The sequence below is a fragment of the Argopecten irradians genome, chromosome 3, assembly GCF_041381155.1.
Source record: "Argopecten irradians isolate NY chromosome 3, Ai_NY, whole genome shotgun sequence".
In the NCBI taxonomy this organism is placed as follows: domain Eukaryota; kingdom Metazoa; phylum Mollusca; class Bivalvia; order Pectinida; family Pectinidae; genus Argopecten; species Argopecten irradians.
The window spans coordinates 1,554,020-1,581,591 of NC_091136.1; the positions used below are offsets into that span (position 1 = coordinate 1,554,020).

The 27,572-nt window shown below is 35.6% G+C and overlaps 1 protein-coding gene across 1 annotated transcript; it reads right to left on the reverse strand.

The window, feature by feature from the left end:
- Nucleotides 1–107: 107 nt before the first annotated feature.
- On the reverse strand, nt 108–26,931 carry LOC138320135 (uncharacterized). Its single transcript, XM_069263192.1, has 4 exons — nt 26,682–26,931; nt 25,734–26,045; nt 18,450–18,578; nt 108–1,195 (listed from the first exon to the last, which is right to left on the reverse strand). Exons 1-4 carry the CDS (start codon nt 26,929–26,931, stop codon nt 987–989), a joined length of 900 nt encoding a protein of 299 aa, XP_069119293.1. The 3' UTR covers nt 108–986.
- Between the last annotated feature and the right edge of the window lie 641 nt (nt 26,932–27,572).

The window sequence follows — 27,572 nt, forward strand, 5'->3', positions numbered from 1 at the left end:
TATTGTTAAAGCAAAACATTTTGAACGGTAATAGATTTGTGTTCTGGATGTTTTTTTATATTCTTATATTCTAAAAAACATATGATACTAAACAAAATATTATGATGAATTATCTTTTCATCTTATACTGATTTCCTTCGTATATATTATCAAGTAGATTCTTATTATATGTATTCTCTAATTTAAGAAACTTAAAAAAGTCCTCGCTGTGCATAGTACCGATAATGTTCGTGTGTACACTTAATCATTTATTGCATTCGACCTCCGGTTGTTTTATTTTTCACTTTGCCACATTTAATGAAGCTTCTTCGCTCCTTGTTTATTTAGAAATACTAAATCACCATTTCCCTTCCCAAAACTATAGATTTGAAATGTATTCTGTCATATATCCATTGATAGTATTGCGGTACGGATCAATAAAAGTCTTAGTCCAGTCCATATATTACATAGTGCCCCAGGTCACACTTGAAAACGGGTCATAAAATGAAAATGCCATACCGGTTAGACTGGCCACCAGACCCTAAGTTGTTGAGAACCAGACATGTAATAGAGATAAAAATAATCAAGCCAATTTTTAGTGATATTTTTTCTTCAATATTATAGAGAATGGTGGCCAGTCTACGAGCGGTATTCACGTCATTTTATCAGCAGATACGTGTTTCGGCATCATGATGTGGCAATGATATTTTATAAATAGTAGGAGCATTGAGACAATATAGTGCAAACTATATATTATATAGAACGAAGGTTATTAACGACATCAAAAACGTCCTGTTTGTGTTGTCCTCAGTTGTTCTCACTTGTCTGCTCCTCACTGTTCTTACTAGTAAAATTTGTCAAATATCACCTTGTCATTTAGTTACCTAAACCGTTGCTATGCCGATATCCACCAAGTAACGATATCATAACAAATATAAGTGGATGAAGAAAAACATTTGACATGAGCTGTGTATATCAATAATGGAGAGGATGTTAGGAGGTGTGGATTAGGTAGGGTTCCGTGTTGCCCAGTCAGTATTCTCCTTCTCGCGTCCTGTAGCTTTCATTGTCAAATGTTTAACATGGCGGAGGAATGTTGACAAGTCCAAAAGAATTATTGAACCTAAGGATACGACCAAAATGGCCGCCCCGATGTATCCGATGCCCCTAGCACTGGGACGGTTGTCGGCGACGCTGATGTACTTCCGCCTATTTGCTGAAATGGGAAAGTTCGTATGTAATTGATGTGATCAGTTTGCTGAAATTAATCATTTCGACGACAGTAAACGATGAATTGAAACTTGAAATCAATGTGTACTGTTCTAACAAACTGTATTTTTCTATTGTACCAAAATACTGTCAAAACCACAATTCCAACGAACACTTTACTTGAGCATGTAATGAAAATTTTTGTTCGGAATTTGTGAATTACACAGGATGGCATTTGAGTCATGCACGTTCACTTTAATGAGATTTGACTGTATGTTTGTACGCAAACTCCAAGTAAAATGTTTATAGAACTGAGTGCTTTGAATGATTGACCGTTTGTAAAAGTACATAATTCACCCACAATAGTTTTCAATGGTATTGATAATGTCGACCATACCAATCATAAATATCATGTTGTATCATTTTTTTAAGTATTCCATTGTTACAATACTGTGAATAGGCCTAAAATCTATGTTATTGTACCTCACTTTTATTTTAAATGTTCTGATTGGATTAAACTCGATTGCATGTTATTGAATTAGTTAGACATTTCACCGGAATTGGAAGGCGAGGGACATAACCCAAAAGAAATAACCCTGGCAGGAAATAACCCTAGCCTTCCAATTCCGGTGAAATGTCTAACTAATTAAATGGCATGCAATTGGAAGCTCCGAACATTCAAGACCGGAAGTTGACGTCATCTGCAACGATCAACCAAACAATTAATTGCAACGATGTTGCTTAGTGGTTTTTTTTTTTTTTTTTGCAACCCGACACATTTAGCAACGTTGTTGGGAAATATCTTCATGAGTTCTTTTACCAGGGATTTTTTCTTTTAATTTTGTTCGGTATAATAAAATAATTATGTCCCTATGTGTCGGGAAACATCTATAATTGTCTCCCTGGAAAGTTATTTGCTTGAGAGTCATAATTGTATACTAGAAATTGTCACAGGGACAATTTGACCGACTTTTTAACGAAAAGGTATTCCGGTCAAGGTCATGTATGTTAACAAACTTGACAGTCGTTTATTTCAGCATCATGTATGCCTAATAATAGGTCCCTAGGCCTTCCAGAACTTCAGAAGAAGTAATTTGGATATTTTAGACTTTATCGTCCCTGTGACCTTAAATGACGGTCAAGATCAATCATATTGAAAAACTTGGTAGGCATTTATGTCAGCATGCTACATGCTTAAGATTATGTGTCTAGGCCTAATGAATTTGTCTAAAAATTGCACTTTTGAACTTTGACCCTTATTTTCAACCGAAAGTTCACGTATAACAGAAAAGTGGTAATTCAGTTAATTGTTTCACTTTCCATTCTACAAAACAAATCCAAAAATCAAAGAAATTGGCTGTGTGGTTAACGAGCTAAGGCTGTCTCAATGAGCTGTATTTCACCTAATCATTTCCATAGCTCTACAATTACAAGTACTCTGTGACCTTGGAAGAAGGTCAAGGTCGTTTATTATTTTTATATTAAAAATCAACTAGCTAAGCATACTTCATGCACAATGTCAAGCCTCCATACTAAGTAGAACTTAACAAGAAGGTGTTTTTCGGGATTTTTCAAAAATGGCGAATTTCCATTATGAGGCAATGATAACCGGAAGTTGACATTTTAGAAAAAAATGTACATTACAAAATTTCTCCATATCCTATTCTACATAACATATTACAAAATGAAAGGAATTAAACCGGAAGTGACGTCACTGCGGCCTTATTTGCCTTTGAATCAATATCATATTAACAGGAATAGGTCAGGGTGATAAATGAAAGATCTTGTGTGAGTTTGGGCTTGATCGGACTGATGGAACCAGAGGAGATGTTGAAAATATAAATGTTGAAATCTGCAAAAAAAATTTATTTAAATATTAATTACGTCATAAAAATTAATTAGTGGACCAATTTTAAATTTGAATACATCAAAACCTTCAGAGTGATATACTGCATCGATGTAATGCAAAAAGTTAGGGGAAAATGAATAATAAAAAAACTTAAAATAGTCACTTTTGGTAAACTATGACCTGTAGCAAGCTTTTTAACGAGACATATTTTGTGAAAGCATGTATAAGTAAAAGTTAGATATGTTCATTCCATACAATACAATACCTTCAGATTTGAAATAGCTTTAATTCTTTTTTTAAATTATATCAGTTTTATTGTTTTTAGGTTTTACATCATGGCGGCCATTTTGAAATTTTTGACCTCCTTAATTTTGTTCATGGAAAACCTTCAGATACATGAAAATGGTCATTATATGTGTCTGAGAGCATGCTCTTTCACATCCAATTCAAAACATTTCTCTTTGAAGTTTTATAAAATACGGTAAAATCAAAGTTTAAAATATGAACGAAACGCAATATTCGGAGAGGTATATTTCCGCCATTTTCAAATTCATGACTTTGAAATTAAATTCCTGTAAAAACAATAGCTTAAAAAATTCAACACCCTTCATAAATAAGACAGGTCCTACGAGCTCACAAATTACGGAACAAAATAAGAAAATGGAACAAATTGCCATATTTGGAGAGCTTTATTTCCGCCATTTTACTATATAACCTCTTAAAAATCCATAACTTTTGAAGACAAAGGTCATACAACATAGATATGAAAAACCAAAACTGTACGTACAGGTTTAAAGGCGCTCAAACGTCTGCCGCAAGGACAAATAAAAATTAAAATTTCGATTTTTAATGTCCAATATCTCCGCCATTTTGAATCATATGATCTGGAAATTGGTCATTTCGTGTGCTTGAGAGCATGTTTTTTCATATAAGTCCTTCAAAACATTTCTATGGTAAAGTTCATTTTTGACCTTTGTTTGACCTCATTTGACCCTCTAGCGAACTCTTGACCAAGACATAATCTCTGAAAACATGCAGTATGAAAAAAACGTTCAATATCGCGATCTACCTAAATAACGAAACGCACACGTTGAACAGCGTACGGTTATGAAGATATGAACGTTTAAAATTGTTCGAAAAAAGTTGTTTTTTTTTACGTCTGTGACCGTGACCATGAACATTTTGTATGTCTATTTATAGTACGTGTCCATGTGCGTCCAGTAGTTATGTAATGTTATGTCTATTTTTTTTTATCTGTAACCTGTTCGTCCAGTTGTGTTCGAGTATTCGGGTGTGTTGTAACTAAGAAAAAAAAATAATTCAGAAAAAACAGAACATTAAAAAAACAATAGGGAATTCTATCCCGTATAGGGAAATCCCTAATAAGAAAAAATATAACAAAAAGAAACTTTTCCATCCGTAAATGGAACTCCCTAATACTAATAATAAGAAATTAAGAGAAAACAAATAACTGTGATGAATAACGGCTTGTTATAACCATGCTATTCGGGATCGCTGTCTGCTCTAATTTTGTTTGTAAGTCTCGGGCCGTCTAAATATGTATAAGTTTAAGCGTCTCTAGGACATAGGTTTGTAGTTGTAAATAGTGGGCGCTAGAATTTTCGTTGCCCCGCAGTATATAAAGCCGCGGGTTACAGCGAGAGTTTTTTTTTTATTGTTGGACGAGCTGCTAAAGCGAAAAACATCATGAGAGTTAATTACAAGGTATAATATGAGATGTGCCTGAACAAAGGCTTGCCTATGTCGCGTGAGTTGTTAAGTTAACTTGGACGATAAAAGTTGAGATCGGGATTGACCGTGCGCTGAAAATAAGGCATTCCTTCCACCCGTCCCACCTCCGCGTTAAAATACTCTGTAAGAGTAAGTTGTAAAACTGAGGCCTTGAAATTGCTAGTGAATGATTGCGGTTCACGAATCACTATGAAGTAACAGGTGATTACTCTGTGCGTACTCGGTAATATGTAAGATGATTGTGTGGTGAAATCATATGCTTCAGTGATTGCTCTAGGAGAGGACTCTCGGTAAAACGGTGGGACGGTTGTGTGCTCGGTACCAGAGAGGTACTCAGCGAATTTTGAGTACTTCCGTACGCTCGGTTGTGCTTAGGGCCTGAGGGAAAAGTTCTTATAGATGATATTCCATTAATTTGATTTGTAAGTCTGGTTATATATATGGCGAGTAAGGGATTTATCGAATCACCCAAGGTAGTTGGAGACTACTCTGCTGCTTCCAGCTTGACCCTGGAAAACAGGTGTATCCTTTGTTGGTGTTTTTGAGATAGTTACCTTATATATGGAAACTTCTTCTCACTTCCCATTTTTCAGGCAAGTTTTGCCTTATACCCTTTCAAGTTTTACATTACGGTACGACTAAACCTTGTCTCTTCTGGTCCTTGTAGAACAAATCTCAAACACACGCCAGGTCATGAATGGGACGTGTGAGTGTTAAGCCGATTTCTTTCTTTTGCATGTTTCTCTCGCTGATGTATTGTATGCAAACTTTAAGTCTTGATTTTTAGGCTTACTGACATACTCTGTCCTTCGGCTTGGAAACTGCAAAAATATCTTTCTCGCTGTAAAACCCCAAAATAGGCAATCTTGATGTGTAAAGGGGATGCCCCCCCAGCAAGCTGGGGATTACGGAATGTACCCAGCATTTTTAAAATAATGTCCATACCATGGATACGAGTTGGTACGGTGATTTCTTGCATTTGCTATTTTATTTGGAGAGCTATATAGTTTCGGTAAAACAGTGCGGAACAGTGACTTTTATAACATATTATATACCCCTCTAAGGCCTTCTAGAATTCAAAAAAAGATTTGATAATGGGTATTTGTCAAAAAATTGCAAATTGATCCCCTTATTTACACACCGAAAGTCTCCACGTTATAACAAAAATGTGGTTCTTGTGAAGATTAATTGTTTCCACTTTCAATTATACATAACATATCCAAAAATCAATGTTCGTTTACAACGTAGGTATGCACAATATCAAGGCCTCTAAAATCAACACTGTATCTTCCATTATGAGTAAATATAACGGGAAGGTTTAATTGTTAGGTTTATCCATTTCATAGCTGAAAACGCGTGGTTAAACGAGTTAATATGGCCGGAATGTGAACATCATTGCGGCCATATCAATTAAACAAACGAAATTGGTCAAGGTGACAGAAGTGGAAAATAAAATTTTCGAAAAAGTCATTGTCGAAATTTGACTAAAATTTCCTTATTTGAAAAATATATTAATATACCTCATTTTTTGGACTAATTTTTAAACTTGTCTTCTACTGCATGTTCCGCCACTTTTGACTTTGATTATATGAAGCTATGAAAATTGGTCATTAGGTTTTACAAATGCCATTTTGAAATTTTCTGAGTTCATGCAGGCCCTGCAAATAACTTTCGAAATATGAACGAAACGCAATATTCGGAGAGCTATATTTTCCGCCATTTTCAAATTCATGACTTTGAAATTAAATTCCTGTAAAAACAATAGGTTAAAAAATTCAACACCCTTCATAAATAAGACAGGTCCTACGAGCTCACAAATTACGGAACAAAATAAGAAAATGGAACAAATTGCCATATTTGGAGAGCTTTATTTCCGCCATTTTACTATATAACCTCTTAAAAATCCATAACTTTTGAAGACAAAGGTCATACAACATAGATATGAAAAACCAAAACTGTACGTACAGGTTTAAAGGCGCTCAAACGTCTGCCGCAAGGACAAATAAAAATTAAAATTTCGATTTTTAATGTCCAATATCTCCGCCATTTTGAATCATATGACCTTGAAATTGGTCATTTCGTGTGCTTGAGAGCATGTTCTTTCATATAAGTCCTTCAAAACATTTCTATGGTAAAGTTCATTTTTGACCTTTGTTTGACCTCATTTGACCCTCTAGCGAACTCTTGACCTAGACATAATCTCTGAAAACATGCAGTATGAAAAAAACGTTCAATATCGCGATCTACCTAAATAACGAAACGCACACGTTGAACAGCGTACGGTTATGAAGATATGAACGTTTAAAAATTGTTCGAAAAAAGTTGTTTTTTTACGTCTGTGACCGTGACCATGAACATTTTGTATGTCTATTTATAGTACGTGTCCATGTGCGTCCAGTAGTTATGTAATGTTATGTCTATTTTTTTTATCTGTAACCTGTTCGTCCAGTTGTGTTCGAGTATGCAAGTGTGTGGATAGCATGCATGTGATCGGGTGTGTCTGTGAGTGCGTATATAAGGTGTGACATACGGGTAGAGCGGGCTGTTAGTCAGGAAGGACGAGACGTAGAGTACCTTGCGAGGTCAGTCCGTTAGAGACATAGTTGTACCACTACCGGACATTGTATCACTCTATATGGAGACATTATAGAATAATTTGTGTAAATAAGAAAAAAAAATAATCAGAAAAAACAGAACAATAACAATAGGGATTTCTATCCGTATATGGAAATCCCTAATAAGAAAAAAATAACAAAAGAGATTTCCATCCGTAAATGGAAATCCCTAATACTAATAATAAGAAAAAAGAGAACAATAACTGTGATGAATTACGGCTGTATAACCATGCTATTCGGGATCGCTGTCTGCTCTATTTTGTCTGTTAGTCTCGCCGTCAAATATGTAAGTTAAGCGTTCTAGGACATAGGTTTGTTGTAAATAGAGGGCGCTAATTTCGTTGCCCGGCAGTATATAAAGCCGCGGTTACAGCGAGAGTTTTTTTTTATTGTTGGACGAGCTGCTAAAGCGAAAACATCTGAGAGGTTAATACAAGGTAAATATAGATGTGCCTGAACAAGGCTTGCCTATGTGCGTGAGTTGTTAATAACTTACGATAAAGTTGAGATCGGGGATTGACGTGCCTGAATAAGGCTTTCCACCTCCGCGTTAAATACTCTGTAGAGTAAGTTGTAAACTGAGCCTTGAAATTGCTAGTGAATTATTGCGGTTACGAATCACTGAGAGTACAGGTGATTACTCTGTGCGTACTCGGTAATATGTAATGATTGTGTGTGAATCATTGCTGCAGTGATTGCTCTGAGAGGACTCGGTAAACGTGTGTGCTCGGTAGCAGAGAGTACTCAGCGATTTTGAGTACTCCGTAGCTCGGTTGTGTTAGGCCTTAGGGAAAAGTTCTTATAGATGATATTACATTAATTTGATCGTAGTCTTGTTATATATGTGCGAGTAGGGATTATCGAATCACCCAAGGTAGTGGAGACTACTCGCTCCAGCTTGACTCTGGAAACAGGTGTATCCTTGTTGGGTTTAGATAGTACCTTATATGGAAACTTCTCCCATTTATCAGCAAGTTTTGCCTTACCCTTTAAGTTTACATTACGGACTAATAACCTGTCTTCTGTCTTGAGAACAAAATCTCAAACACGCAGGTCATAATGGGACTTGTGAGTGTTAGCCGATTTCTTTGCATGTTTCTCTGATGTTTTGTATGCAAACTTTAGTCTTGATTTTAGCTTACTGACATACTCTGTCTTCGGCTGAAACTGCGAAAATTCTTTCTCCTGTAACCCAAAATAGGCATCCCCAGCAAGCCTGGGATGTCGCCCGAACAATAAGTAAAAAGGGGAGAAACCTGCCTTCCAATTTTGTTTCTCTTTTTCCTCTAATGTACCAAGCATTTTTAACAGTGTCTGATTAAAGCGTTCTGTCATACCATTTCCTTGGGGATGGAACCGAGTGGTACGTGATTTCTGCATTCCAGCTATTTTACACAACTACTGGACGCACATGGACACATACTATAATTAGACACACAAGTAAACAGATCACACTAACGGTAAACAGTGATCCACATAAACGGAACAGTGACAATATATACATATATTTAAGCCAACGACATATCCGCGACATGTGTCTAGGCCTTCTAGAATTTCAAAAAAAGATTTGATAATGGTTTTGTCAAAAAATTGCACTTTTGAACATTGATCCTTATTTACAACCGAAAGTTCACGTATAACAAAAATGTGGTCTTGAAGTTAATTGTTTCACTTTCAATTATACATAACATATCCAAAATCAAGGTCGTTTATTTTTTTAAACCTGAAAGTCAACTACCTAAGCATACTTCATGCACAATATCAAGCCTCTATACAATGTAGAGCATGACAAGAAGATGTATTCGTGATTTTCACCGAAAATGGCGAATTTCCATTATGAGTCAATGATAACGGGAAAGTTGACATTTTAGATAAAATTGTACGATTACAAAGTTTATTCATATGCTATTCTACATCACATATAAAAAATGAAAGAAATTGGCTCAGTGGTTAACGAGTTATGGCTGTATGTGTTAAACCGGAAGTGACATCATTGCGGCCATATTTGCTTTTGAATCGACAACATATTAACAAGAATTGGTCAAGGTGACAAGTGGAATATCTTGTGCGAGTTTGGGCTTGATTGGACCGGCGGAGTCAGAGAAGATAATGAAAAATAATTGTCGAAATTTGCTAAAATTTCTTTTTTTTAAATATTAATTACATCATTAAAAATTAATTAGTGGACTAATTTTAAACTTGAATACATCAAAACCTTCAGAATGATATACTGCATCGGTGTAATGCAAAAAGTTGGGAAAAAATGAATAATAAAAAAAATCTTAAAATAGTCACTTTTGGTAAACTTTGACCTGTAGCAAGCTTTTTAATGAGACATATTTTGTGAAAGCATGTTTAAGTAAAAGTTAGATATGTTCATTCCATACAATACAATACCTTCAGATTTGAAATAGCTTTCATACTTTTTTTTAATTATATCAGTTTTATTGTTTTTAGGTTTTACATCATGGCGGCCATTTTGAAATTGTTTACCTCCTTAATTTTGTTCATGGAAAACCTTCAGATATGTGCTTTCAACATACTGCAATAATTTTTATCCTACGTCTTATCTTATGACCGATAGATTGTTCACAAAAACAGAAAGAAGAAGAATAATAAGAACTAAATTTGATCGCGATCAAAACACAGGATCCCACCCAGGTAATGAAATAAGTAATGTTATCGAACAGACGATTACTTTAATACCCTTTCCTTCGCTTCAAGTCAAATGAATGAACGAACGGACGATCTCACTCGGATAGCGTTTCTTACGAAAGTATTTTAGTTCGACCAAAAAGTAGATTAAGGGTAATCCCCTTTTGGGCACAAGATTTCATAGAAAGGTGAATGTATCGGAGCCTGCAAATTGGATGTATTCCGGGTACTTTGGTGGATGGTAAATGTGTGGATCGGGCAAAACATGTAAATGTAAAATATGTAAAGAATTTTGATGGGAATTTATTTGGTTCTGTCGTCTCAAAACGGCCAGGTATTTTCCCAAAATAGTACCGGTTCTACTTAAACATCCGGTGTCACAGGTGACAACTCTGCCATACACAAAAAAGATTTTAAACCGGTCAGTTATTGGGTTTGTGCATTACCTTATTTGTTTGTTTGTTTGATTAAATGTGCGTCCTATTAACAGCTAGGGTCACGCAAGGACGGCCTCCCATGCATGCCGTGAAGCTACACATGTACGTATATTTATGCAAACATGACGATTGTGTACATTGGTCAAGTAGAACATCTCGAAAAGTATTCAAGTTGGGTATAACGAACGACAAACTAAATGAAAAAAGACCTTCGAAATATCCCCTGTGTATACAAGATTGAGCCCAGGATAGAATTTTAACCCGGCCGCTGATTGGCTGGCTGATTATGAATTTCAAAAGTAAAAATGTTTTCTGACAGGTAATTATTCCTAGATAACCATGATATGAATTTGGAAATTCAGATTGAGACTTAGGTTCAAAATACCAATTTTGATAATGAATAGGTAAAAACACTAGAATTTCAGGATTTTTTAGCGCAAAATGCGCCTGATTTAAATATAGCTACCCTGGTTGGAGTTTGAGCTGAAGGATCCAACTTTTTTTTTCTATCTAGTGCTATATGAGAACCTAGACTTTAATTATAAAACACCATAGCCAACTGAGATTTCTTTGTTTTAATAATATATCACAAAACGTTAACAAACTTTAACACTGTGGTCTATGTAAAATTATAAAGTGGGTTGTTATCTATACAAAACCACAGTTGTGTCATGGACGTGACGTCGGGTTGGGGAACTCGCTCTACACGTCTTTATTCTGATTCTTCACACAAAAAACCCACATATGGGTGTTTCAACTCGACGTTCATTCTCCTTTTCTTATGAAGATGTTCGACCAATGGGGAATAACTCGTACAGTTAAATTATTAGCATTAAAACATTATCTCCCTTTGGCCACATAATGTAATCTCATCACATTCGTACAACTACATACACAACATCCAACTTACAAAATAAAATCGCCGAAAGGATTGATGTCCTATACCTCCACCATTATGAATCATATGACCTTGAAAGTAGTCAATATATGTGTGTGAGATCATGCTCTTTCACATCCGGTTCAAAACATTTCTCTTGAAAATTTCTTAAATTACGTTAAAATTTACGTTAAAAACTGAACTAAAATGTCATATGATGAGGGCTATATTTCCGCTATTTTCGAATTCATTATTTCGAAATTATAACCTTGTACAGACAATATACCAAAGTCTAAATTCTAAAAACAACACCCTAATAAAGGCCCTGTAAACTCACAAATTACGGAATAAAATAATGAAATGGCACAAATTGCCATATTTGGAGAGCTATATTTCCGCCTTTTTCTATATAACCCCTTGAAATTCAAAAGATTTCAAAACAAAAGTCCATACAACGTAGGTATGAAAAATCAACACAGTACATACAGGTTTAAAGGCGCTGAAACGCGTGCCGCGAGAACAAATATAAACTAAAATTTCGATTTTTGATGTCCTATATTTCCGCCATTTTGAATTATATGAACTTGAAAATGGTCATTATATGTGTCTGAGAGCATGCTCTTTCACATCCAATTCAAAACATTTCTCTTTGAAGTTTTATAAAATACGGTAAAATTAAAGTTTAAAATATGAACGAAACGCAATATTCGGAGAGCTATATTTCCGCCATTTTCAAATTCATGACTTTGAAATTAAATTCCTGTACAAACAATAGGTTAAAAAAAATTCAACACCCTTCATAAATAAGACAGGTCCTACGAGCTCACAAATTACAGGGAAAAAATAAGGAAATGGAACAAATTGCCATATTTTGAGAGCTATATTTCCGCCATTTTTCTATATAACCCTTAAAAATCCATATCTTTTGAAGACAAAAGTTCATACAACATAGATATGAAAAATCAACACTGTACGTACAGGTTTAAAAGCACTGAAACACCTGCCGCAAGGCCAAATAAAACTAAAATTTCGATTTTTGATGTGCAATATCTCCGCCATTTTAAATCATATGACCTTGAAATTGGTCGTTTTATGTGATTAAGAGCATGTTCTTTGATATGCGCCCTCTAAAACATTTCTATGATAAAGTTCATTTTTGACCTTTGTTTGACCTAATTTGACCCTCTAGCGAACTCTTGACCTAAACATAATCTCTGATAACATGTAGTAAGAAACAAATGTTCAATATCGCGATCTACCTAAATAACGAAACGCACACGTTAAACAGCGTACGATTATGAAGTTATGAACGTTTAAAATTTGTACGAAAAAAGTTGATTTTTACGTCTGTGACCTTGACCATGAACATTGTTGTGAACAATTGAACGTATGTTTCTAGAACCCATGTACGTACATAACTTGTCCAAAGTCGAGTGTCGTACCTTGTTTTGTGCGTTAGATATCCTGTAACAAGATTTGTGTAAATAAGAAAAAAAAAAGAATAAGAAAAAAACAACAGAAAAATAACAATAGGGATTTCCATCCGTAAATGGAAATCACAAATAAGAAAAAACAAAACAATAACTGTGATGAATTACGGCTGTATTACCATACTATCCGGGATCGCTGTCTGCTCTATTTTGTCTGTTAGTCTCGTCGTCAAATATGTAAGTTAAGCGTTCTAGGACATAGGTTTGTTGTAAATAGAGGGCGCTAATTTCGTTGCCCGGCAGTATATAAAGCCGCGGTTTCAGCGAGAGTTTTTTTTATTGTTGGACGAGCTGCTGAAGCGAAAACATCTGAGAGGTTAATACAAGGTATATATAGATGTGCCTGAACAAGGCTTGCCTATATGCGTCAGTTGTTAATAACTTACGATAAAGTTGAGATCGGAGATTGACGTGCCTGAATAAGGCTTTCCTCCTCCGCGTTAAATATTCTGGAGAGTAAGTTGTAAACTGAGCCTTGACATTGTTAGTGAATGATTGCGGATACGAATCATTGAGATTACTCTGTGCGTACTCAGCGATTTTGAGTACTCCGTAGCTCGGTTGTGTTAGGCCTTAGGGAAAGGTTCTTATAGATGATATCACATTGATTTTATCGCAGTCTTGTTATATATGTGCGAGTAGGGATTATCGAATCACCCGAGGTAGTGGAGACTACTCGCATAAGCTTAACGATACTCAGTGTTTGTTGATAATCATTTCATTGTTATACTGTTCTGTATGATTTATTCAGTTTGGTTTGTATATTTTGAAGTTGTGTTATCACGATCACTCAGAGGCGCTGAGTAATCATTAGGACTGACATTGTTGATTATAATATCTAGGGATACTAGATAGTTTATAGGATCACAGCAAGGTCAGCTGTGTAATATCTGTATATATTTGCACTTAGTAATTTGAAAGGAACAGTACATAATGTAGATACTGTATAGATCATCAGTTAATTGTGACTGGTACGGACCCGGTAAAGGTCACATAACAAAAGGGATTTCCATCCGTAAATGGAAATCCCTAACTAGATTTGATCGCGATCAAAACACGGGATTTCCACCTATGTAATGATCTAAGTAATGTTAGCGTACAGACGATTGCTTTAATACTCTTTTCCTTCGCTTCAAGTCGAATGAATGAACGAACGGACGATCTCACTCAATTAATCAGAAAGCGTTTCTTATGAAAGTAGTCTAGTCCAACCGAAAAATAGATTTAGGGGGATCCCCTTTTGGGCACAGGATTTCATAGAGAGGTGAATGTTTCGGAGCCTGCTGATTGGATATATTCAATGTACATCAGTTAATTGTTAATGTGTGGGTCGGGCAATACATGTAGATGTAACATTTGTAAAGAATTGTGATGTAGATTTATTTGGTTCCGTGGTTTCAAACTGCCGGGTATTTTCCCAATATAGCACCGGTTTTGCTTAAACATCCAGTGTCACATGTGACAGCTCTGCCACACACATAAAAGGTTGTGCATTACCTTTTTTTTTGTTTGTTTGTTTGTTTAAATGTACGTCCTATTAACAGCTAGGGTCACGTAAGGACGGCCTCCCATGTATGCGGTGTAGCTACAAATGTACATGTATTAACGCAAATATGTGTACAGTGTTCGTATTTATACGTGTACACGTAGAACTTAAAACATCTCAAAAAGTATTCAAGTTGCTGACGGGTAATTATTCCTAGATAACCATGATATGAGTTTTGAAATTCAGATTGAGATTTAGGTTCAAAATATCAATTTTGATAATGTATAGATAAAAACACTAGAATTTCATGACTTTTTAGCGCCTGATTTCAATATAGCTAACCTCGTTGGGGTTTGAGCTGAAGGATCCAAACTTTTTTTCTTTATCTGGTGTTATATGAGAACCTAGACTTTAATTATAGAACACAATAACCAACTAATATTTCTTTGTTTTAATAAAACATCACAAAACTTTAACAGACTTTAACACTGTGGTCTATATAAAATTATTTAGTGGGTCGTACTCTATACCAAACTGCAGTTGTGTCGTGGACGTGAGGTTGGGTTGGGGAACTCGCTCTACAAGGATTGAGTCTGATTCTTCACAACAAAAACACATATGGGTGTTTTAATTCGACGTTCATTCTCCTTTTCTTACGAATATCTTCTACAAATGGGGAATAACTCGTAAAATTAGAGCATTAGTATTAGAGGATTATTTCCATTTGGCCACATAATGTAATCTCATCACATTCGTACAACTACATACATAACATCCAACGCACAAAATAAAATCGCCGAAAGGACAAAATTGATATCCTATACTTCCGCCATTTTGAATCACATGACCTTGAAATTGGTCAATATATGTGTCTGAAAGCATGCTCCTTAACATCCAATTCAAATATATTTGGAGGGCTATATTTCCGTCATTTTCGAATTCATGATTTCGAAATTATAACCCTGTACAGACAATATGCCAACGTCTAAATTTACACAAAAATCTACACCCTGCATTAAATAATAGAGGCCATACAAACTCACAAACTACGGAATAAAATAAGGAGATGGAACAAATTGCTATATTTGGAGAGCTATATTTCCGCCATTTTTCTATAAAACCCATTGAAATTCAAATTGTTTGAAGACAAAATTTCATGCAACATAGGTACGAAAAAGTAGCACTGTACATACAGGTTTCAAGCCGCTGGAACAAGTGTCGCAAGGACAAATGAAAATTAAAATTTCGATTATTGATGTCCTATATCTCCGCCATTTTTAATAATATAACCATGAACTTGGTCATTATATTTGTCTGAAAGCATGCTCTTTAACATCCAATTTAAAACATATCTGTTTAAAATTTCATAAATTACGGTGAAATTTACGTTAAAACATGAACGAAACGCCATATTTGGAAAGCTATATTTCCGCCATTTTCTAATTCATGACTTTGAAATATGTACAGACAATATGCCAATGTCTTTATTTACAAAAAATCAAGACTCTACATTAAATGATAAATGCCCTACGAGTTCACAAATTACGAAAAAATAATGAAATTGAACAAATTGCCATATTTCGAGAGCTATATTTCCGCCATTTTTCTTTATAACCCCTTTAAAATTCATAGCTTTTGAAGACAACATAGGCAATCTACACTTTACATACAGGTTTAAAGGAGCTCAAACGTCTGCCGCAAGCTTAAGGGCAAATAAAAATTAAAATTTCGATTTTTAATGTCCAATATCTCCATTATTTTGAATCATATGACCTTGAAATTGGTCATTTCATGAGCTTGAGAACATGTTCTTTCATATATGCCCTTCAAAACATTTCTATGGTAAAGTTCATTTTTGACCTTTGTTTGACCCTCTAGCGAACTCTTGACCTAACACAATCTCTGATAACATGTAGTAAAAAAAACACGTTCAATATCGCGATCTACATAAATAACGAAACGCACACGTTGAACAGCGTACGGTTATGAAGTTATGAACGTTTAAAATTTGTTCGAAAAAGGTATTTTTACGTCGGAGACCTTGACCTTGAACATTTTTGTGACAAAAGTATATTTCTAGAACCCATGTACGTACATATCTTGTCCAAAGTTCAGTGTCGTACCTTGTTTGGTTCGTTAGATATCCTGCTAACAAGATTTGTGGAAATAAGAAAAAAAAAGAAAAACAATGTGAAAAAAACAGAACAATAACAATAGGGATTTCCATCCGTAAATAGAAATCCCTAATAATAAGAATAAGAAACTTAACGAAAACAATAGGTGTTTTCACTATTTGGTGAAAAGCCCTATTAAGAAACTTAACGAAAACAATAGGTCATTTCACCATTTGGTGAGAAGCCCTCATAATAATAAGAACTAGAAATAGTCACCAGGACAATTTTACGGACTTTTCACCTAAAAGGTATTCCGGTCAAGGTCATTCATATTAACAAACTTGGTAGCGATTTGTGTCGACGTCCTTCACGTCCAGTTCCAGGGTCTTTGTCATTTCAGAACTTCACAGGAAGTAATTTGAAGATTTTAAGATTGTTAGCCATAGTGACCTTGAATGAAGGTCAAGGTCTTTCATATTTACAAACTTGGTAGCCATTTATTTCATCATCATGGATGCACTATATTAGGTATCTAGGCCTTGCAGAACAGCATACGTTATTTGAAGATTTTAAGTTTTTGGCCCCGTGACTTTGAATATCGATGAAGGTCAATAATAATATAACAAACTTGGTAGGCATTTATGTCACCATGCTACATGCTAAATATTAGGTCTGTCGGCTTCCTAGAATTTGAGAAGAAAATTTGTTAATGATTTTGTCAAAAAATTGCACTTTTGAACTTTGATCCTTATTTGCAACCGAAAGTTCACGTTTTACAGAAAAGTGGTAGCAAAGTTACTTGTTTCACTTTCTTTTCTACATAACATATCCTAGAATCAAAGAAATTGGCTTTGTGGTTCACGAGGTACAATTGTCTCAATGAGCTGTATTTTCACTTGATCATTTTCATAGCTCAAAAATCACAAGCACTCTGTGACCTTGGATGAAGGTCAAGGTCGTTTATTATTTTAACCTGATAGTCAAAGCATACTTCATGTACAATATCAAGCCTCTATATCATGTAGGACTTGACAAGAATATGTATTCGTGATTTTCACCAAAAACGACGAATTTGCATGATGAGTCAATGATCAACCGGAAGTTGAAATTTTAGAGAAAAATCTACAATTACAAAGTTTCTTCATATACTACTTCTACATAACATGTAAAAAATCAAAGGAATTGGCTCAACGGTTAACGAATTATGGCTGTCTAGGTTGCGGCCATATTTGAATTTGAATCAACACCATATTAACAAGAATTGGTCACGGTGATAAGTGGAAGATCTTGTTTAAGTTTGGGCTTAATCGAACTGGTGGAATCAGAGGAAGTGTTTAAAATATAATTGTCGAAATTTACAAAAAAAATCATAGTTAAATACTAATAACGTCATAAAAAATAATTAGTGGACCAATTTTAAGTTTGAAGAAATCAAATTTTTCAGAATGGTATACTGCATCGATGTAATGTAAAAAGTTGACGAAAATTGAGTAATGAAAACAAAAATAGTAACATTAGGTAAACCTTGACCTTTAGTGAGCTTTTTTAACGATACATATTTTGTGGAATTATGTATGTGTAAAAGTTAGATATGTTCATTCCCTACAACAAAATAATTCAGATTTGAAAAAGCTTTCATACTTTTTATTTTATAGCAGTTTTTGTGTTTTTAGGTTTTACGTCATGGCGGCCATTTTGCAATTTTTGACCTACTTAATTTTGTTCATGGAACACCTTCAGATACATGGTTTATACATACTGCAATCATTTTTATCCCATGTCTTACCGTTTGTCCGATAGAGCGTTCACAAAAACAGGAAAAAGAATAATAAGAATAAGAAACTTAAAGAAAACAATAGGTCTTTTCACCATTTGGTGAAAAGCCCTAATGATAAGAAACTTAACGAAAACAATAAGTCTTTTCAAAAATGGTTAAAAGCCCTAATAATGCTGCACACAAAAATACATGTTCAAGGTGCTACCTACCTGAGGTGTTTTTCTTGGAGATGGACAGTGTTTCGATAAGTTCATTGATCTTTTCCTTCACCAATGGGTCGTCTAGGGTGAGGTATGGGCTACAAGTGCAGTAACACGTCGTGTTCGGCTCAGACGAACCTGGTCCCCAACAGAAGTACATGTTAACATTGTGTTCCAAGGGAGTACAAAACTATCTCTAAATAATGAAGTAAAAGAACACATTAAGCGGTTTGAAAAACTTTGCCCCTTTACCCTTAACTCCAAAGTTTTTGCGGAATTCACGAAAATCCAGTATTTTCACCCTTTTACATCTGTAGCAGGGCTTGTAAATGCTTTGTGTTTTATGGAAATATATATGGTGTCGTGGTCCTGTGCTAGCTGTTAGAGTGTGTGTGTATCTTGTACACATGTAGCTGTCGTGTAAAAAATGTCATTGTATCGAGCGCCTGTGTTGTGTTCCGTCTTTTTATTAGACATATCCACCAACGGAGCGGATGTGTGGATGAGCTGTGAATGTGAACTCTAAAGGGGGCCGTCTCCAAACGTTATTTATTATTCTTATGCTTTTTACACCTAAAACAGGTCAATATTTGTATAATGTCACCCTCTTTGGGGTGAAACAGGGGAATCTCGTCCCGGGGGTACGATTTGTAAGTTGTCAAAAACGAGTCTGTACACCGACTGTTTGGCAGATTTGAGATTTCCTGTCGTAGGCCCACACCAAATGGAATAAATATTATTTTTCTCTTACCCTGTGCACTACATCGTTGTCTCCAATAATATCGTGTCAGCAATGCGAGCAATGATGATGTGACCTTAATGAATTGTCGTCGTCGCCGTCGTTGTGACGCCATTGAATTTGTGTCGTGATTAATGCAACTTACCGCAAAGACATTATACTTGTGTCGCGACGCCATACAATTGTTTATTTTTGTTACGCCGTGCACCACTTTGTTTCTCTTATAAACGTGTCACTTATGCAAGCGAGGATGACGTGACCTCAATGAGTCACTGTCTTTGTGACGTCATTTCATTATTGTCGTGACATTAAAATACTATTTCCGTAACGTCATGATACTGTTGTTATGACGTAATACAATTGTTGAGCACGTGCGGTAAAACCGGTAAAACTGTGTATATCCCTTTCTGAGGTAAGAGAATAATAGACTCTTACATGGGTCTGTTAAGTAGACAGGGATATCTCAATCCGAGTGAAACATTTTGGCTTGTCAATCCGCTTGCCGAACGCCAAAATTGATGACGTCATCTACTATGCACGCCGCAGTAACGCCGCATATATTGACGACTTCATATTATTGTTTAGCACGTATGAGCTGTCTTACACCCCCTGTTTAAGATAAAATTATCTTTTCCGTAGCAACCACGGGATAACCCTGTGAAGTATTGGATAAAAGGGAATCTCAACCCGAGGGGTAAAATTCTAAAGTTGTCGAACATTTGGCAAAGCCTCGTGTTTATCCCGAGGGTTGAGATCTCCTGTCTCATCCTGAAGAAGGTGAAGGATTATTTAATTTTCTCTTACCCTGTACATCAGTTTGGGTTTCTAATACCAACGTGTCACTTATGCAATCGGGGATGACGTGACCTCAAATTGTGACGTCATTTCACTGTTGTCGTGACTTTACACTACTGTTACTGCGACGTCATGATACTGTTGTCCTGACACTATACAATTATTGAGCACGTGCAAAGACCTCGTGTATACGTAGCTTGTGTTTATCCCAGGGTGTGATAGAAAAATCTCACACCGGTGAACTGGTGGATATCCCTGTCCGGGGTATTGATAAAATCTGATACCTGTGAGTGATCGAGATGAGGTTTAAAATCTCATTCGACGCTAAGATTTGTAAAATAATCCTAACCGAGGCGTTAACAAATTATATCACGCGACTAACTTTGGAAACGACCCCGTCAGAGTTCACATTCACATTTCATTCTCACAGTTGGTGGAAATGTCTATTGGTCGATCATGCATGTTTGTTATAGTCGGGTATATATAAGGGTGTTCTGTCCATTTCAGTGCGGTGTACTGAAGGATTGAGTTCCTGAACCTAATACGTTTTAGGGGTGTGTAATAGGAAACAGGAAGGGGCCATGTTTCTAGTTATAGGATGGTAGGGTTGTAGGTGGGGTATGGAGGGGTTGTCGGGGGTATTTTGTAAATATATGTGTTAGTCTCGTTGTTGTTGGGCCCTACGTCTTGTGTAATACATCTTTTGATATATAATAGGTCGTTATAAATAAATATTGCCACGTGTTACAAGTATTTGTCTATTTTTCCTTCACCGACAAAAGTCAAGCATAAACCCTACGAACCTGGGTTGAAACACACGGGTAGGGAGCCGGGTGTAGTTTGTCGTTATATACAAACTTGGCCCGTCTCGATCCTGTTATACATCAACAATTTTGGTAAACAACCCATATATATTAAGACACTTCAGATTACACACTTCTCAGATTTTGTATGAAAAAAGATGTTTTTGTGTTAAAGGATTTGTGCCGTCAAAAATGATAATTTCAGTTTATGCTGGAAATGGCTTTTTTAGCCCTTGTAGAAACCTCTCCGTGACGCAAGCGACCAGAATAACCTGCAGTGGCGTAGGAAGATGAAACGTAACGGGGGGAGGGGGGCCTCAATATCGTGTGCCCCCTCCCCCGCCCCGCACCTACAGGAGGAGATTATTTCAACACACAACCATATATGCTTTATATACATTTTTCATATATCATTAAAAATAATCCTTGTACACATTTACAGACAGTGGGGTCGCTAAATTGGCCAAATTAGCGTGAGAGTGCCGAAGGCGCCAGATTTTGGTGTTTGGGGTCTGGGGATCACCCCCGAGAAAAAATATTACGATTTAGAATGGCTGAGATGAGTTTTACAATATATTTTGATGATTTTGCGAGCGCCCAAAAGCGGGAAAAAATGTTACGATTTAAAATAAGTTTTACGATGTATTTTAATGATTTTAAAGTATTTTTAACGTGGTATTTTTTTTTATTTAAAGTTACCTGCATTAAGAAATGATAATTGTGATAATTGTGTTTGTATCGTCATATCATTATGCAACCCTGTTCGATCTGAACATACCGGCTTCACACCATCGGCACATTATATATAGTTGTGTAACTCAAAAAAATAATGAATTTATTGTCTTGCTACGAGATATATAAACAAATTAACCTTTTAAGAGATACTTTTGATGGACATTTTTAGTCTAGTTCATGTTTATTGAATTTTTACTATTAAAGGTTTGAACATTATGTGCTTGAACGTTTCAGGAAATGTGCCGCGCAGCGTAAAAAAATTCTAGAATGAAGTAAGAGAAATGTGCAGGAGGACCATTTTTTTATTTCAAATAAGCATTTTTAGAACATTTCAGTCGCTTCCTACGCCCGTGACCTGTAAGCTGTCGATATCGTGGTCCAAAATTCTGACCGCCCGATTATGCATATTTTCAAGGTCTAAACCGTGTGCCGTGTTTGCATCGTTATGGCTGAAGTTTGGAATAAAAACACGGATTCTAGATATATTTATGCTTATTTTTGTGAATTTACTCGTAAAAAGATAGTGTTACATTATACTGTTTTGTTTATCACACAGAAATTTACATAATATGCTATCAATCTGAACATCATTTTGATATCGCTATCAAATTGGACTGATTATCTAATCTAAAGTTAGATATATGCGTGTTTGAATGTTTGAAATGGTGTAAATGGAATGTTTTGAAACTGCAAAATATCTACATCATAAAGTTAGAATAACCATTTACTCGAAAAACTCAAATTGTAGATCTAACGTATACGTATACATGTATGTGCTGTAGAGATGTATAGTACTAGGTTTACCTTGTGTAGCCGCGGACTACTGTGACATCACAAGACCACGTGACCGCCTAGCCCATTATCTCTTAACCGTAGTCGACACTACCCGTAAATCACGACCAAAACCAACCGATAGCGCTAAAAGCTAGGTGATTCGTTGGGTGGGACTAGATGTTTCATTCATCCAAAGCAATATCCTGACGTATTAGCAAAAAAAAAATAGCTGCACAAATCCTTTAATAACGTTATCATAGCAACCGGATTTTGGGACTTTTGACTTTCATAAAATAAGGTTAAAATTTCTTACATTTATAGCTCTAAAGCTGAAAATGCAAGTTAAAAATTATACTTTTGAATTTTTTTTTTCAAAATTCGTTTCTGAGACAGTTCCTTGTGTTTCTTAGGACGTTCAGACGCCATTTTGTAAAACTCTTCTTAAATAAGATACGCCTATGTACAGGGCGTGAATCGACACACGTGCGCTCAGTCATTTACATATACACCTAGCAGTTGTCCTCTGTGTATCACCTACTAAAACATAAACAAAGCCCTTACCTGTAAATATGTGTAGGGCTTGTTTTAGCAAGCAAACATGTCAACTCCTCTATGCTGCCATTTAGATGTTTCACAAATTGAACTTTCTATGTAAATGAACAGAAATCCTAATAATAATCCGTCCACATATCTCCACGTATACTTTTTAAAGGATGGTATGACTAAAGTAATTTCCACTGTTTTGGAAAGATACCAGTATCCAAGGAAGATCTGATTATTAGAAATAAGGGTAGTACAATAAAATATGCTGTGTGTTTTAGCATATTATGGCTGATTCCGTCGTGTCCTACTGCTTTATTGATAGGTAAGGATTAAAGAATGTCTATAATGTCAGTCGGTTGAAATTGTATGTCGGTTATATAGCATCAATCCTAATCTCAACCTCTCAACGTCAATTTGTGAATCGTTAATAGTTGATATGGAAACAAAGTAATCATTTAATAAATTGGCTTTACCTGCGCCCGTCATTTCAGGTTGTCCTGCATCGTTTAATGGAGGAGGATTATCAGATGGTAGTGTCCGAGGTTTTTGATAATCTGCAAATAATTTTCCAAAAGTTTCTCGAGTTCGAATCCGAGTGACGATCTAAAACGCCATTAATGTCTGAATACAAACAAATCTTTGGTCTGCTTTTAAAAAAAAATTACATGATTACGTTGTTTCCGAAAGTTAGTAAGATTTAATGTTGTTCGATGTCGTTAAAAAATCATGTAGTAAAAGATGAAAAAAAATAGAACTGAAAATAATTGTAAAAGTTGTGTTATTTGTGTTAATAACAAAATCTTAAAGTTTGACCATTTTATTCAAAATGGTGAAAAACTGAAAATTAATAGAAACGACCTAGTCGCGTTTTCATATTATTATCTTTCGGCGAGTGTAAACAATCCCTATGTGCATGTGCGATCCATGAACATTCAAAACATCCGATCGAAGGTAATCTCATCTGTCTAATGGACGTATCTGCTATCGACTTAAAACACAAATTTATCGACTACAGGTTCCTGATTACAGTGTTAAGTCTAATAAACGTTGAAACATATGCAGAAGTTTTGTGAAGAGTTTCTAAGTGTAAATAATCACATACTGTAAGGTTTTGTAGCCATAAAGAAGAGTTTTCATTATATTTTATGGTTTTATGGTTTCTTCTACTGTTATTTTATTTCCATTTGTCATGATATTAGGTACTAGTCCGTGTACGTAAGTACTTGTATTTCTTTTATCATTATATCAATATTTGACATTCCTGTCATATTTCCATCAAATACTGTAAAGCTTCATAGAACGTATGCTGTTTTACTTGGCAATGTAGATACAGGGGCGTATGAAGCGTGGGGTGGATAGGGGTGGGAGGGGGTCGGGGGCATTTGCCGCCCCGGTCCCCAGAACGGGGGCAAACATATCTTTTTATCCCCCCTATTTTTGCCGACTGAAATGTTCTGAAATTGCCCATTTGAATGAAAAAAGGTCCTTCTGCACATTGTCGTACTTTATTTTAGACAATTTTCCACTGCGCGGCGTACATGTATATATGGTTCTTATAAACTTTATTTGAGAAAACATTGACCGTACTAACCATTTTATTCTTATGGCACGGCCTCAAGTTATAAGTAAATACGTTTTGGGTATACAGTACAGTAGATCTAGAGTCGGTCAGGTGTTAGTTGTTACACCTTGAACAGCGAGCGTTCCACTGATTGCACATGTGTGTGGTTCACGCTCTTTATATAGGGGTTGGTACGCGGTGGTGTATCCAAACAAAGTTAAAACAAAATGACGACTGCCCGTCCTTAGAAACGCATGGGGTTGTCTCAGAAACAAATTTTGAAAAAAAATGAAAAAAAAAAACTTTAATGCATACTTTTTAACTTTCATTGTCAGCTTTAAGCCTATGAAAGTGATTTAAATGCTCAATTAACAACTTAATAATCAAACATATCATTGAATTAAAGAAGAAAGTTCTATTGAATATCACATTTTCAATTTAATTTTTATTGTTACCATGGTTACCAAAAGTATTTAAAATCGATTGCTTTTTAAAAAGATTTGATTTAGCGCTGTATTTGTCCTGCTTTATCTGTTTTATATTATAATTTTGTTTATCTTTCAACTTGCATATTGATTTTTGAAGTGAGCAAGGTCAAAATTGATGGCAGATCATTTATTTTTGCACTAACATGTTACTTTGGCCTCTGAAAGCGAGCCTACACAATTTTTTTTTTTTTTTTGCTAGAAACATTTATGTGGGACTATAGTCGAATGAAATATGGAAAGATATTTTTACCATGTTGCACAACATTTTGTTTGACTAATTAACTGTTAACAACATAAAATAGTTAATATTTATGCACGGGTCTTCTAATTTAAGATGGGTGTTGGAATGTCAATAATATTCCACATTACATGTATCATATTTTATATATACATCACTCCTTCCCTATTACGTCATAATATGTAGAAAGCCGATATCCAATGTGTTTCGAAATCAAGATGTTCAGACGAATAGGTTTACATATGGATATAGAGTTTAATCAAAATTGCAATGCAGTACTCTTCATATGTAATTTGTAGTTTCCATAGATATTATTAGAATCTATCTAGTCGTCCGCTTAATAGTTAGGTGACAAGAAGCGTTCGAGACGATGATATTTTCTGGAGTTATAAAGTTGCCGAAAAAGTGTTATGGATGAAAACAACCCGACTGGCATTACATAATTTATCTCCAAATATAAGCACTATATTTGCGGGCTAAATACTTGCTACTTGCCAAAGTGCGCGATTATTAATGTGCGCCAAATTAGAGCCCTGTACGATACATGGAGAAATCATATAAAAATTTACCTGCTGCAATTAATATATTTTCTGCGAAACGACACTTTAGATACGTACTGCACACTGAACACGCTGAATCAGACTCGGTCGTTTCCAGCGATGATTGCCTGTTAAAAGATGACGTCATTTCCACAGTTGCAACTGATGTCATTTCCGTTGACTCATTTTGGACCACCGAATCCGTCTCTGGGTCGGAGGTCTTTTCAGGATTGGAAGTAACTCCCTGGTCTGTACCTAAGTCCTGGTCGGTAGTCATTCCCTGGTTGCCGATTGGTTCCCGCCATCCCGTAGATAAGTCTTCTGATGTTACGACTTCTATTGTACTCCTAGATGCCATTATTGTTGTTGTGTCCCCATTTGAAGTGGCATCTGTCGGCGTAAGCAATTTCTAATTCAAATAAATGCAGTGAATAAATGCATTTTTGAACTTCACACACAAACTGACTACAATAAAACCTGTCATATCTGAACATTCGGTAAAAAACATATATGATAACATATAACAGGAGGTCCCTTAATACAGGTAACATATATATGATACCATTATGTCACAGGAGGTCCCTTAATACAGGTAACATATATATGATACCATTATGTCACAGGTGGTCCCATAATACATGTAACATTTATATGATACCACTGTGTCACAGGTGGTCCCTTATTACAGGTAACATATATATGATACCATTATGTCACAGGAGGTCCCTTAATACAGGTAACATATATATGATACCATTGTGTCACAGGAGGTCCCTTAAAACAGGTAACATATATATGATACCATTGTGTCACAGGTGTTCCCTTAATACAGGTAAAATATGTATGATACCATTATGTCATTGCCATATGAGACGTGTCGGACAGGTGGTCCTTAAAGCAGATTTGAGATTATAGTGCTAATAAAACAAGATTGACTATTCGAACATTTATAGAGCTATTGTTAATGTCTAAAATCCTACAGATAAATTACAAGATTAAAAATAGCGAGACGTCCTTAAAACTCACGAAACTGACGGGAACATAAACCGGGAGCTGTCTCCGTACACGACCTGTCTTGCCAAAGATACCCCGGAGTTTCCATTGGAAATATCCTTGCGCAATCCTGAGCTGGCATGTTGTTGTCATTGGGATCGCCGGATTTCCAGTTTGTGTAATTCTGTATTCGTCCATCGTATGTCCGAAACACTCCTTCTGTCACTTCGTCCGTCACCCCGATCCAGTAGCCAACATATTTCTCGGTGCTGAAATTCAGCATTTATCTCACCGTTACATAATCAATATCAGTACATGACAATACATGTGAAGAAGGTTTTAATTGTAAGTGGTGATACATTCGCCTTCTAGCTTCACACTAGGGGGGATTTCCCTAAAAGTTCTATTTAGTTTCGCAATATATTTAATTGTAAAAAAAATACCAAATTTCGTCAAATGATAGAGTTTATATCCTTATGGCGATATTTCTTAAAGATGCTCGACCGCCGACAGAGCATAAATGATATTTATCATTTGAACAATAATTGGTGTTTAATCGTGTATATATATGTCTAATTAGTACAAAAATAATATAAAATAATTGATTTTGCCTTTGATGCATGCGCCCTCAGTACTTCCATATATGATGCAGTGCCACGGAATTTTTTCGGGGTGCAATTAATTATTTTCTATATTTTTAACTTGTTCTAAAATTAAAGGGTCAAACTTTTCAATAGTGGTTATGGTGTAAAGTAAGTAATTTTTGTAACTGAAGAAAATGCTAAATTGCCTGCTCCTGTTTTTGATAGTGAAAAAATACTATTTGTCAGCGGTGGAACATCTTTAATAAAAAATGTCGTAGTTAATCAGGATTGTAGAGATGGGGGAGATTGTAGGATGGGGGAGTACCAGGAAATTGTAGGG